Here is a 12,229-nt window from a genome sequence, read left to right as displayed (position 1 = left end):
AGTTGTCGATACATCTTTCATCCATTGATTTTGTATGGCATTCAACAGGGAGGTAGATAATTTGATTATTTTCTGTAATGAATACTCGAAATAAATCTCATCTAAATTCAGTAAAATTCTCAGAGGCAACAACGTACTTCATAATGGTAATTAAGTGCAACTTAGGAAAAGCAACTGCTCAACATATGCTGCAGTGCCTAAATTTAAATTATACAGAATTCGAAGTAAACTTAACTTCATGGAATTGAACTTGGGATAAGTAAGAACTCAAAATATAAACGATTATGATCCTTACATTAATGGTTGTCTATCAGCAGGTGAGATGTACTGCATGATAAATAATAGATGCACACATCAAACAGAATTTCAATCAGAGGAGAATAACGCCATTACTAGTAACAATTACTTTTTCGAAGTAATGCTCGGTAATAGTGTCATTATTTAAATAAGTTAAAGTAACTATAACTGTAATGAAGTTAGTTTTATCAGTAATTAAATAAGAAAATAGTTTTACTACTGTATTTTTGTCCTTTGTAATATATTTTGTGGTAAAGCTTTCAAACAGTGTAATACTAGCTTTAAGTTATTTGTAATAAAAATGTCAAAAGTTATTTCGATCATTTCATCAATTAGTACATTATTAACGTGTTTTCTCGCTTGCTCTAGCCCCCTTCATATCCATTCAGTTCATTCAGGTGTGGCAACTACAAAGAATTCCTACACAGGCCAGTTCCAAGTAATAATGTTCCATCAGCTAATTGACAGTAATGCAGAATGCTGTCCCAGTCTGCGTATGGAACCATGCATGAATTTGTCCATACGCCAGCATATGATCGCTCGCCACCATCAACAGATTTTGTTAGGCAGAGGTTGAAGTGGGACCGATCTTCATTCATCACTAAAATCATATTCATGACAAATCAGTAATACATTATAGATAGTTCACAGCAACAGAACCAGTCTCAACAATAATACACAGGCCTTCAGATTTCACCCAAAATATTAACTCGAGATATGACCAGAGATGTTAAAGCGAGTATAAATTTCATTAATTCATGTAAATGACGCTATATAAAGATTCATCTTTATGGACGAGGAAAGCTTAGTAAAGACAATTCGTTTTGGTTGTCTATAGTTGAGTTTCTGAGATTTCGAAAAGTTTAACAACCAGTTCAATTAAAGAAAGAAGCAAAAAGGACAACCTGGGCAACGCTGAGTGCTTTCAGTTAGTAAATTATAAACATAGGTAGTACAATAGGCCTAAGGCTGCAGACCCAATGTGGGGGGGAAAAAAAAGTAAGTTACCGGTAACCTATATCAAGTAGTTTGTAGAATAAAAGTAATGTACTACAAAAAATACTTTGTTGTTTCAGGCTTAAGGTTAAGAGTATAAAATATCTAGAGTGTTTAGAAAGAAAAATACTGTTCCACTAGCAGCACAGATAGCCACTGGTTTACACTCCTATTAAATATTTACTTACAAATGGCTTTTAAAAAACCCGGAGGTTCATTGTTGCCCTCATATAAGCCCGCCACTGGTCCCTATCCAGAGCAAGATTAATCCAGTCCCTAGCATCATATCCCACCTCTCTCAAATCAATTTTTATATTATCCTCCCATCTACGTTTCGGCCTTCCCAAAAGTCTTATTCCCTCAAGTCTTCCAACTAATACTCTATATGTATTTCTGGATTCGCCTATACATGCTACATGCTGTGCCCAACTCAAACGTCTGGATTTAATTCTCTTAATTATGTTAGGTGAAGAATACAATGCATGGAGTTCTGCATTGTGTAACTTTCTCCGTTCTCCTGTAACTTCATTCCTCTTAGTCCCAAATATTTTCCTGAGCACCTTATTCTCGAACACCCTAAACCTCTATTCCTCTTTCAAAATGAGAATTCAAGTTTCACAACCATACAGAACAACCGGTAATGTACTTAACTGTTTTATAAATTCTAACTTTCACTTTTTTTAAAGCAGACTAGATGACAAAAGCTTCTCAACTAAATAATTTCCCATATTTATTCTGTGTTTAATTTCCTCCCGAGTATCATTTGTATTTGTTACTGCTGCTCCAAGGTATTTGAATTTTTCCACCTTTTCAAAGCATAAATTTCAAATTTTTATATTTTCATTTCGTACAGACCCAGAAACAAAATTTGGGTCACCTGAATTTTTCAAGTTCCAGTATTGTTTTGAATTTATTTATTCCCTGTACAATCTAGTACAGATTATAGGCTCATCATTAGATACAAACACAAAATACAAACGCAAAATACAAACATACACACACAAAATAAGATTTCTAGTATGAATTTAATTTTTACATTCTTTTTTCCAAAGAATATTAAAACTACCAAGAGACAATAAATAACAAGATAGGCTATAATACATTTTCAGTTTACAAGACATTAAATAAATAGATTAACATAGATTAGGTAAAAACGAGATAACTTAGGCCTACACAATGAGATTATATTAAACATGTTTATCATCTGAGGTGATTTATTTGGAGAGCGATTGAATCTTTAAGGACCAAGAGACTTATCTTAGTTATTCTGTACATTGTATTCTGCTTATTGTACTAGGTTCTGATCACGAGACATAAGTCAAACCATATATCTAGGCCTATTGTTTTTTTCGGGATTTACTTCCAAACATATTTCCTTACTTGCTTTAAGTAAAATAGTTTGTGGATTTTCTCCTAACATATTCAAGCCATCCGCGTAAACAAGCAACTGATGTAATATGCTTAATAGACCTATAGGTATTCTACTAAACCATTTAGGTAGTGTAGTTTTGTTAAGGTTAGGCTAGTTTTCTGAACCATCTTTAAATATGGAACGGAACATTTTATGGTAGCAGAATACTCCAGAAGAGAGATCAAATCTACCATCAAGATAATGACAGTAACCTAAGTTGGCTATATTATACGCATTATAATGTTGATATTGGTTAGGACGTTAACATGTTGCTACATTATAGGCTACAATTTCACTTTCCAATACGAAACAATCATAATGTGAGTTCAACATTATGATTCCACATAACCTAATCCTATCACTAAATGCAACCAGTTTAATGCACATTTATAATCTTTAGAAGTTTGGATAAACTTCAGTCTCTAGATTCCTTACTTCTAAACTAACATACCTGGTTCTTGTCAGGATGCAATGTAACTGCCAATTTTTTAAATGCCTTTCTTATTTCTCTATTGTTTGCTGTTTTCGAAATTCCCAGTAATTCATAATAATCCTCGCCAACAGAAAATGTGAAGCATAGAATAACTACTGATAAAAGGACTTCGAAAATTATCCTGAAATAAATAAATAACAATTTTTAGGTTAAACACATAGGCCTACGTAAATTTATGTTTATGGGATAACTGTTTATGTACAATATATTTACACTTAAACAGTAAATAAATAAATCGTACATGGTATAACTGAGGAAAAAATACACTTGAAAATGTTTTACTTCACAATATCACAGACACACATATGTCATTCAATAACTTCCGGTCTCAGCATAACTCCCACACCGCCATTGCAGGAGCAAAACATGTGATGGGCCAGAACAGATAATTACTCAAAACAAATCGGAACACTTCTACTAATTAAACAGCAATTAACATAAACAGATTGTCTATAGTTTATAATTTACTCCTTGTAACATTGCTAAAATACAATCTACAAATTAGGAACAAATTTTGATATCAATGAAATAAAATATCGAATTTAAAATTACCGCTAAAAATAAAATACCCTATCACAAATGGAAGCGTAGATGTATGGAACACTACTGTGTACGGAAGTGCTGGGGAAGCTCATCTGTCTGCCACATGTTGTATGATGTAATAATTAGGATTACCATCAGTCTCAGAATACAGGGCTGTGCCCAAAGAGTTGTAGGTTCACAACTGCCAAAACTTCGCTGTAAGAGGTTACTAAACCTTACAGCTGAGGAGTCGGACTTTTCCTCCATTTAATCTGAACCATTGTCACTACTGAGACATCTGTCATACTGGTTCGGATCCCAAGCAGCAGACTTTTACGATACAAGGATACAAAAATTGATCCCACGGTATGACAAATGTCTCAATTCCAGTGGGGAACATGTTGAAAAATAGCATAACAATTACTGTATCTGTTTCAATAAATCTTTCCATGAAATTATGCTTTTTTTCTGTAAACGACCCAAGGGAAAATCACTTTCTGGACGACCTCGTAATTGCGGTAGAGTGGCCAAAATTTGTATAAGCACTAGTTTTGACATTATGAACATGATGGAAGAAAAAAATTTAACTTTTTTATCTGCTCCAATCAGAATGTTTACTTGTAAGTTAAATTAAAATGTTCATATATTTTTTTTCTAATTAACTCACTATGGATACATACATTCAGGATCCATGAACATTTTAATTTTTTTAATCTGTTATGGTTTTTTGCGATTTCCCAACACTTATTTTGAACGTGTCCCCTTTTGGAAATCGATGACAGATTTATGCTATGAACTGTTGCATTACCTAGTTACAAAATTTTCACGATTGCATACGAGGAAGTTTATTAATGGAAAAATATACTGACAAGCCATGGGCATTATTTGTAGTTTTTGAAAATGATGCTACGCGATTCCTTAGATTTTGCCCTTAGGCCTACTATTATTCTAATTACCTACTGTTTTTTGTAGTAGGAATATACTGTTACTATCTGTAGAATTTCCCCAGAATATTATTCCAAAACTCATTACTGTACCAAGTGGAAGTACGCGAAGTATATTGTTTTTAAAGTATTGATATTTACTATCTCTTGCATAGATCTAATATCAAAACATGTTGAATTTAGTTTGGGGATAATTTCTTTAATATGATTTTTCCAATTTAACACATTATAGAGTTTTAATCCAAGCAATTTGGTTGTTGTTGTTGTTTCTATTAGAGGCTTATTATTATTGCGCTTGAAATTTGCGAAGTTAAATTTGTACAGGATTTAAATTGGATTATTAATTAGTTTTGTTACAATTTAATACTAATTTATTGGCTGAGAACCAATCATATTTTCAGAAGAACTGCCTCTGTTGGGGATTGGATTGTGTTGAAGTTATTGGCTGTAATTACTGTATTGTGTCATCTGCAAATAATATGGGATGATCTAGATCTAGGGAACCTAATTTTAATCCTTGTGGAATTCCATTGTTAATAGTTCCCCATGTCGAGGAAGATTTTCATAATGGTATTGATTTCGACTATTTCCCATCTATGAGATATTAGTGAAACCACTGGTGTGCAACACCTGTAATTCCATAGTAATCTAATTTGTCTAGTAGCATTTTATGATTTATACAGTCAAATGCTTTGGATAAATCACAGAAAATCCTTCCAACTTGGAATATTTTATTAATTGTCTCCAGAATTTTGCCAATTGAACTCAATGTTGCATTTTCCGTGGATTTAATTTTCCTGAATCCAAACTGTTCTGGAATTAAAATGTATCTTTCAGGATGATGATAATAATCTTTTACACATTATTTTTTCAAAGATTTTGGAGAAAACTAGTAGAAGTGATATCGGACTGCAATTTTCTTGAGACTTTTTTTTTAGTTGGTTATTTAACAATGCTGTATCAACTATTAGGTTATTTAGCATCAATGGGATTGGTGATAGCAAGATGGTATTTGGCGAGATGAGGTCGAGGATTCGCCATAGATTACCTGGCATTCACCTTACGGTTGGGAAAACCTCGGAAAAAACCCAACCAGGTAATCAGCCCAAGCAGAGATCAAACCCACACCCGAGCACAACTTCAGACTGGCAGGCAAGCGCCTTAACTGATACTTACAAGCCATAATATCAAGCAATTTCCCATCATTCACTTTAAATTCTAGAATCTTACTTGCCATTTCACTTCCCTATTATCACCATATTTCAAAACATTTTTTTTTACTTTTCTTCAGCAACTGCTAATCATCATAGACATTCGGCACAAAGAACATGCAGGAATTGAAGCACTTTTCCAAATTTCTTATAATTTTTTTGCTACCTTACTTGAAATAAAATGTTCACCTGGTTCTTGCTTCCGCTCCCCTTCAGCTGCTGAGATCTTCTGGAGTTCATAAAATCTCCTCTGCTCTCGTCCCAATCGATTAACCATCTTTTCTTCTATTTCATTATGTAAAAGACACGACAAATGAGCAAAGTAAACTGCTACACTGCAAGGCACTCTCAGCACTGTACTGCTGGCTGGACAAATTTCATCATTGAGTTATCTTCTGAAAACCGCACCAATTCCACAACTCTTATAAATAAAGTAATAGTACAGTACCACCTCCCGAACTCTCGTAAGCTATTAGAAGGTAAGTCAACAATAAATATAAAGTCAAAATTAAATATAAAAAAACCAAAGATTTAATCATTTTTATTTAAATTGAGATTTGGTGAAAATTTATCCTACGTGAATAAGTTTTTGTGTGCTTCAATACAATGACATTTTGTAACTTTTTAGTCCTATACAAAATAAATATTTGAAAAATTTTTTTCGATCCATCCTAGTGTATAGTCAGCACGCAAAACCTTCCAGTCTAAAAAAATAGTACCATCTTCCCTCAAATAATATGCAATATCCTATCATATATTTTAAAAGATGAAATAATGCTTCAAAGACACTTGGGTATTTCAGATTTAATAATTAACATTAAGTTTTCAAAATGTTATCATTTCTTTTTTTTTTTTTTTTTAGATTTTCTTAAAACATTACTTTCCTTAAAATTAAATTGTCCCTTTTATCGGGTTCTTGTTTACCCTAAAAACTAGTGCCATACAAAATAACATTTCATCCACTAATTTCTCCACAGCTCCTGTCCTCCCCCATCCCCCAAACACCCACAATCTCGAGGACTGTGGGTCTGTATCTTCACCCAATCTTAGATTTTCTCCGATAAAATTTCTAAGCATATTGTTCAAGGATGCTTTACACAATGAAAATGTTCTACTTACATATATGAGTCATTCCACGTCAAATCGCACAAATTTGGCCTGGAATTGACTTTCATGTCTCCGATTTAGATAAAACAAATTTTACACATTCTATGGATTGAAAAAATAAATACGGGTTTTATTATTGTTGTCTATATCGATTATTGTAGTAGATATGTGTTATCAAAGATTCTGAAATAGGTCTCGCATCATTATTGTTAAACGTGATTATCTCCACTAATAATCATCACAGAGATTTGCTCTTTGTATCAATTTGAAGGTGACAGTACACACTTTATTCTTCGCATAATAATATAAAAATATAAGTTTGTTAACTTTGTTTTAAAAAACATTTAAATGTATAAAAATATGTTTTAATGGCAGCGACTTACTTTAAAATTACAGAAAAAAATCATTAAATACCTTGAAATTATTTTAACCGCCCTTAAAAAAATCAGAACTCTACTTCGAGCCGTTGAAGAATAATTAAATGACTCACCAAGCTGCGTGTCTTGAGGTCGCGGGCTGCATAAGTACTGTTGCAAGATGATGTGCAGGTGCAGCTCCGGATGAGAGTCGTGTGACCACTTTACACTGTTCCACGGTCAGAATATCACTTTTTTACGTAATTTACATAACACAGTACTGTATTTAAATATTGTTTTTGTAAAATATACACTTGTGAAAATAACTACAGTTTACACAACATTGGACTTTTAAAACTAATCAACTACAACCAATATCAATTCTATTTAATGTCCACCACTTTGCTCTCACTTTGAAGGGAATAGTTCTTTATCACGGCCTGAGATTTTGTCAGTGGAATAAAAGAATGAAGTTGTAAGGTACCTCGCACCACTTTTGCTTGTTGGTACCTTGAGTAGAAAATATTGCTATGTTTTTTGTGTTCACTAATGGTAAAAAATTTAAAAGCAATATTAGAAATGTTTTTCTCAGCCCAGTTATACAGTTTCCTTGGTGTTACAATAGGATCTATACCAGGATGAAGACTAGCTTTCATAGCAAGCCGCTTAACGGTACCGCCAATGCCATCACAAGGCCCTTTTCCATGTGATGTAGCAAAAAAATGCCACTCAGCACAAATCCCAAACTCATCTTCGTGGTGACATACGTTGGAAAAATTTGTTTTATTCTTGTATTGGGCACTCGATCCATCGGACATGTACACTATTTTGTTTAGAAATTCCAATTCCTGCTTCAAAAAATGTATTAATTTGGTCTGAAAAAGCTGTACAACACTGGTATCATGTTTTAAATGTTCTGAAATGGCAACAAAATTCTTATGTTTAATTTCATTATTCTTTTTGTAGTACGCGACAAAAGGATAGATTGTGGCCTGATGATTGTTCCAGTGGATTCCCTGTACCGAATCTTGGACAACAAAAGCATAATTTTTTGAAAAATCACATATCAATATGCACTCTCCAGACACTAGTTTTTCTTTGTACTCTCTTAAAAACAAATTTTGCTGCTGGGCTATAAACATGTGAGGCAATAAGTTTAATAGTTTGTTGGACAATTTAGCTAGGAAGTCCTCAACTGATGATAGCAGTGTTTCTAAATTTGTTCGATACACTTGACCCATTGTCTATAGGTAATTTCTTCTACAGACTGTTCATCAAAGAGTTGCCGTAAATACTGTGTTATTTTTTCAGTTCCCGGGCAAGCATCACATTTCTTTAAATAACAGTTGGATGATGGAGGATTGCAGATTATTTGTGACAGACAGTCTTTATAATTAGTGAGAACGGGTTCTGAATTTGCAGTGAGATGAGAAACGTTAATTCCATCCAGCATTAATTTAACATTTTCATGATGAGCACAGACACAAACTGAGTGTGTTCCACTTGTTCCCGGGAGTACACATTCCTTTGGTCTCAGTTCGCAAAATTTTGAAAACCATATTTTGATGTCTGGATATTGCTCTTTGAAACACTGGTATGTTTCCTTAAGATTACATAGTATTAATCTTTTCTGTTTGTGAACTCTATTTCCATCTTCTTTAACTGAAACAGTTGGGGTTGCTGGAGAGTGCCTTGCAACCTATTAATACTCTTTCACACCCCTTCAACATGCTCGCCTTACCAAGGTCCAAGGTCAGATTCTTGTTACTCTATACAGTATGCGTAGCACCACTGGCGCACCGCGAACACATCTTCAAAAAATTATTTTTAAAGTTATTTCTTACTCGAAATCAATCTGAAACCAACGTAGTTCTATGTAAAATATAATAGATTGTACGTATATTTTTTTGCGTTTTTAAAGTAAGCTGTTATAAAAAAATATTAAGTTATGTTTAAAAAGTGGCCCTCTAAAACAACCTCATTTGTATTTCAACTTATACTTAAAAGAATTAATATAATAGTTCATTTCTTCCCATTTCAGATGGTACCAACACTCAACGTCTATGATGCATAGAATCTTAACAATGAGCATTTTCATACTGCATCGTGGATGAATTTATCATATAATTAAAAAAGGATAAATAGTAAAATTTTAAAGTATGTTCCCAGAAAAAATTACAGACCTCTTATTTTGATCTGCACAACATATTTTAGAAGATTTAAGCAAATACTAAATGGTCACGTTTTGTATACAGGTGTTTGATTTGACATGCACACAACACGATACCTACTTCGAAAGACTTAGGAATTATTGTTAGATAAATTAGAGGGAAACTGCTAAGTGTTGAAAGGACATTACGTGCTTTTAGAACTAGAGGTTATCTGTTTATTTACGTAAAGTAACACTGCACCAATGATAATGTATTACTCACTCTCGCTGCTGCTGTCGCAGCTGTATGCTCCGGCGTGCGGTCTCACTCAATCCGACCTGAACACACCATCAGTAAATTATTTGCACAGCGACTTCTGATTCGAATAGAGTTCTAAAACCAACGCAGTTCTACGTAAAACATTTCAAAGAATATAATGATATTTTTTCCCCTTTTTAGAAGTCCCTGATATATTAAAATGTATTTAAAAAATATAACCCCCTAAAAGGGGCCCATTTTATATTTTCATTGAACACTAAAAATTAGTATATAATACTGCAATTATTGCACTTTAAAATGATATAAATACGAAATTTCTACGATTTATAGAATCTTCAATATAACCATTTTCATAATACATTGCATCCAAATTTATGGAAAATGTAACATTTAATGAATGACTAAATAATTGTGTCAGCCCGAAAAAATTACACATGGGTTATTTAATTTCATCAATAGAATATATAAAAAAAAAAATTGGAGCAAATATTAAGTTGTCATGTTTCGTAGGTGTTCGATTTGACATGGAATGACTCATATGTTAATACCTGCATATTAAAGGAACTGAAAATAGTAGGAGTACTGGTACTATCTTCATATACATCATGATTTTTTTCCCCAGTAGCCATTATTATGAAAAAATAAGTCTCAGCTTTAAAATATATATATATATATATTAAAAATATATATTTTTTTGTAGAAGTAAGGAAATGTAGGCAACATGCAAAATATTTTTCCATCGAAATATGCATTTTGTATACCAGTACACAATGAAATGCAAGTAAAACTGCAGATGAATGCATAATCAAATCATCATACCAATACCAAACAGCAAATGTGCAAAATTGTTCTTTTTCATCAAAATGCATTTTCTGAATGTGTGGTTGGTAGTTTAATGTGCCAGAAAGCTACATATATGTAAAATCATTTTATTCAGAATTATTTGCAAAACTTGAAACATATAAGATGATATAAAACCTGATTTTTCTTGTCACTTCAAACAATAAAATGTTTAGGCTAAGATCTTGCACTTGTGAACCATCTGTCATCACTGATTAATATTTCTCATAAAGAACAACACTATTTCAGAAAAAAAAATTCAACTCTTTTTTTTTTTTTAAATTTATTGTACACATAAGTATCAAATTACATATCAGTCTGAGGGATTACATTTATATGGTCCTCTATTGAGGTTATATTTGTACAGCTGGCACCAGTGTTTTTGGCGTTTGTCCTAGAGTATAGTGCCCAGTTTGTGAGCATGTTGCTTGTGCAGCTGAGAATGGTACCACTTCCTATACACGTCACATAGCCATTTACCAAATAGTTGTCAGACTGACTATGGTAAAGGTAAGGCACTAGCACTTAATGTTCCCATTACTTATTTCATATGCCAAAAACGGTGACGCGAACTGTAATAAACATGTTTCAGCCTTATTTTATCAGTCTAAAATTGTGCTGGGATGCATAAAATATGTCGAGATATTCTGATCTCTTTTAACTTTATGAATGAAACATTTATGACATAACACACAAATAAATATATGATTCACCAGTCTTAATGGGTCAAGTCATATAGGCAACATTCTTAAATTAATTAACTTTGCAATACTGTGGAATCTTGAGGAAATGCAGTGGCATATACTGGTTTAAGGGTCTGGGCTACCACTGACCCTATTATTACACAACATATATTTTAAATCCCTATAATAAAATTCCTTACTTATTTATAAGTGAATTCCAGACGTCTTGATTGGGACGAAAATACGTTGATGACTTCGTCTTTGAAATTGCAGTTGGGCCACTTGCGAAGTTTCTGTAGAAATGACTTTTCAATGGACATCAGTGCCAAGCCAGATAAACGTTCTTGTGTATGAGTTGATCTACAGTAGGATTTTATTCTCTTCAACGCAGAAAATGTTCTTTCTACCGATGCTGACATAGCTGGTATTGTCACAATTAACGTTGCCAATTTAAGGACTTCAGGAATAACTTGGTTCAGCTGGTTTTCATATATGGCAGATAATATTTCATGGATAAGTTTGTTCGAAAAATCAAAGACTTCTGCTGAATATATTACACTTAATTCATTTTTCAAACGTACTTGATCAAAGTGACTGTTATAGGACTGAAATAATTTGTTTAGAGCCTCATTCGAGAAGTTTTCTCTATAAGCAGACAATTTTTGAGAATCTAGAAGATGCGTGAACTGAAGCTTTCCATAATCAGAAAATCTGTCAGTAATTTCCATGTGCATACGATCTAGTATGCTGTAGTACAGCTGCCTGTATTTCAGTTCATCATCTCCTTGTCTTTGCTTTAATGGTGGCTCCATTGTATTGGCTGAAGAATTTTCATTTTCCATATGGACGGAAACCCACTACATCTGAACTCGGATATAGTATTTTTTAACTTTGATACCTCTTGCAAGCAGTATGCTATGTCTAGACTTTTTGTCTGAAG

The 12,229-nt window shown here is 33.1% G+C and overlaps 1 protein-coding gene across 1 annotated transcript in view; it reads right to left on the bottom strand.

Moving 5' to 3' along the window:
* Window positions 1-3,554, bottom strand: part of LOC138706046 (dnaJ homolog subfamily C member 10-like) — a 50,509-nt gene extending 46,955 nt beyond the window's left edge. Inside the window, exons 1-2 of the mRNA XM_069834951.1 lie at window positions 3,439-3,554; window positions 3,156-3,318 (exon numbers count right to left, since the gene is read on the bottom strand). Of these exons, the coding sequence (XP_069691052.1) occupies window positions 3,156-3,318; window positions 3,439-3,440 (165 nt within the window). The 5' untranslated portion in view covers window positions 3,441-3,554. The remainder of the gene's footprint in view (window positions 1-3,155; window positions 3,319-3,438) is intronic.
* Window positions 3,555-12,229: the final 8,675 nt, after the last annotated feature.

The sequence above is a fragment of the Periplaneta americana genome, chromosome 9, assembly GCF_040183065.1.
Source record: "Periplaneta americana isolate PAMFEO1 chromosome 9, P.americana_PAMFEO1_priV1, whole genome shotgun sequence".
Taxonomy (NCBI): Eukaryota; Metazoa; Arthropoda; class Insecta; order Blattodea; family Blattidae; genus Periplaneta; species Periplaneta americana.
The sequence above is the reverse complement of the archived record's forward strand: the minus strand, read 5'-3'. Positions and strand labels throughout refer to the sequence as shown.